At 40.5% G+C, this 2,500-nt stretch overlaps 1 protein-coding gene across 1 annotated transcript; it reads left to right on the plus strand.

Annotated features, from left to right (window-relative positions):
• Positions 1–1,103: 1,103 nt before the first annotated feature.
• On the plus strand, positions 1,104–2,485 carry LOC105309899 (heterogeneous nuclear ribonucleoprotein A1-like). The gene is given in 2 exon segments (XM_011386107.2): positions 1,104–1,420; positions 1,422–2,485. Coding segments are annotated over 2 exon segments (1,104 nt in total). The 5' UTR covers positions 1,104–1,118; the 3' UTR covers positions 2,224–2,485.
• Positions 2,486–2,500: the final 15 nt, after the last annotated feature.

A 2,500-nucleotide genomic window follows, 5' to 3' on the forward strand; every position in this document is an offset into this window, starting at 1 on the left:
ACCACCTTCCAATTACTGCACTTTTGGACCCAGTGTAGTATTCGTAGTATTGAGGTCAGGCTCTCTTCAGGCTGCCACCAGCCAGTGACTGAGCAGAGCAGGGGTACTAGAGCTGGGTCACTACTGTTTGACATTGGACTCCAATAACAGACAGTTTGCTCTGAGTTCCCCATTTGCTTGAATGAAATTTTTCAGACTTGAACTGGAGACTGAGCCTCTTCCTTCCTTCTTCCTCACTTTTCATGGACTGAAGGCTCCCCTCACCTGTCCCTTCTTCTCTTCCTCTCCTTTATCCTCCACGAGTGTTTCCCCCAATAAACTTCTTGAATGTTTGATTCTATCTTGGCATCTGTTTTTCAGAGGATCTCAAATCATAAAAGACAAAAATTATAAAGTGGACTTCATATAAACTACGAAAAATGTCACACTTCAAAAGACTGCTTTCGGGAAATTGAAAAGCAAAGTACACACCGAGAGAAAACGTTTGGAATGCATATATCTGACAAAGGATTTTCATCCAGAATATAATGAACCACTATAACTCAATAATAAGAATTACTGAGTTATAGTGGTTCATTATATTCTGAAAATGAACAATGACAATTAAAAAATGGCCAAGCGACTTGAACAGACCCTTCATATATGAATGGACAATAAGGACATAAAGAATATACTTAATATTACTATTTATCAGGGAAATAAAAATAAAAAAAAAGATAAGACATACATATGCCTAAAATTTAAAATAATAAATTAAAAATATAATAATGACAGTACCAACTATTGGTGAGAATATGGAGAAACTGGAACTTTCATATATTGCTGGCAAGAGTGTGTAATTGTAAAACCATTGGAAAACAGTTTGGCAGTTTCTTATAAAATTAAATATACACCAACGATATAAGAAATTCCACTCCTGGGTTTTTGCTCTAGAAATGAAAACATATGCCCAAATAAAGACCTGCATAATTATTTTCATAGTAGCTTTATTCATAATAGCCTAAAAGTAGAAACTACCCACTCTAAGAGGGGTGGCCCTCTTAGAGTGGAATCAAGTTTTAACTCATTTACAACTTCCTCTATTGAGATAGTCTCTGCCTCATATAGGGCATATTTAAATGTTTTTTATCTTATTCTCCCACTTCGCCACATACAAGCCCCAAGTCATTGTCATATTCAAAAAAAAAAAGAAAAAGAAAAAAGCTTTTGTCGGTGGATGCTGCAGAGTAAGCATCGTTAAAGTCGCCCCACCAGCAGTCGTCACATCTAAGTCAGAGTCTCCCAAAGAGCCCGAACAGCTGCGGAAGCTCTTCATCGGAGATTTGAGCTTTGAAACAACCAATGAGAGTCGGAGGAGCCATTCTGAGCAATGGAGAACGCTCACAGACTGTGTGGTGATGAGGGATCCAAACACCAAGCGCCAGAGGCTTTGGGTTTGTCACTTATGCCCCTGTGGAGGAGATGGATGCAGCCATGAATGCAAGGCCACACAAAGTGGATGGAAGGGTTGTGGAACCAAAGAGGGCTGTCTCAAGAGAAGATTCTCAAAGACCTGGTACCCACTTAACTGTGAAAAAGATTTTTGTTGGTGGTATTAAAGAAGACACTGAAGAACATCACCTAAGAGATTATTTTGAACAGTATGGGGAAATTGAAGTAATTGAAATCATGACTGACCAAGGCAGTGGCAAAAAGAGAGGATTTGCTTTTGTAACCTTTGATGATCATGACTCTGTTGATAAGATTGTCATTCAGAAATACCATACTGTGAATAGCCACAACTATGAAGTAAGGAAAGCCCTATCTAAACAAGAGATGGCCAGTGCTTCGTCCAGCCAAAGAGGTCGAAGTTGTTCTGGAAACTTCGGTGGTGGTCGTGGAGGTGGTTTTGGTGGGAATGACAACTTTGGTCGTGGAGGAAACTTCAGTGGTCAAGGTGGCTTTGGTGGCAGCCGTGGTGGTGGAGGATATGGTGGCAGTGCGGATGGCTATAATGGATTTGGTAATGATGGAAGCAATTTTGGAGGTGGCGGAAGCTACAATGATTTTGGCAATTACGACAATCAAACTTCAAATTTTGGACCCACGAAAGGAGGAAACTTTGGAGGCAGAAGCTCTGGCCCCTATGGTGGTGGTGGCCAATACTTTGCCAAACTACGAAACCAAGGTGGCTATGGTGGTTCCAGCAGCAGCAGTAGCTATGGCAGTGGCAGAAGGTTTTAATTACTGCCAGGAAAGAAACTTAAGCAGGAGAGGAGAGCCAGAGAAGTGACAGGGAAGCTACAGGTCACAACAGATTTGTGAACTCAGCCAAGCACAGTGGTGGCAGGGCTTAGCTGCTACAAAGAAGACATGTTTTAGACAGTACTCATGTGTACATGGGCAAAAACCTCGAGGACTGTATTTGTGACTAATTGTATAACAGATTATTTTAGTTTCTGTTCTGTGGAAAGTGTAAAGCATTCCAACAAAGGGTTTTAATGTAGGTTTTTTTTTTTTT

The sequence above is a fragment of the Pteropus vampyrus genome, unplaced genomic scaffold, assembly GCF_000151845.1.
Source record: "Pteropus vampyrus isolate Shadow unplaced genomic scaffold, Pvam_2.0 Scaffold929, whole genome shotgun sequence".
NCBI lineage: Eukaryota > Metazoa > Chordata > Mammalia > Chiroptera > Pteropodidae > Pteropus > Pteropus vampyrus.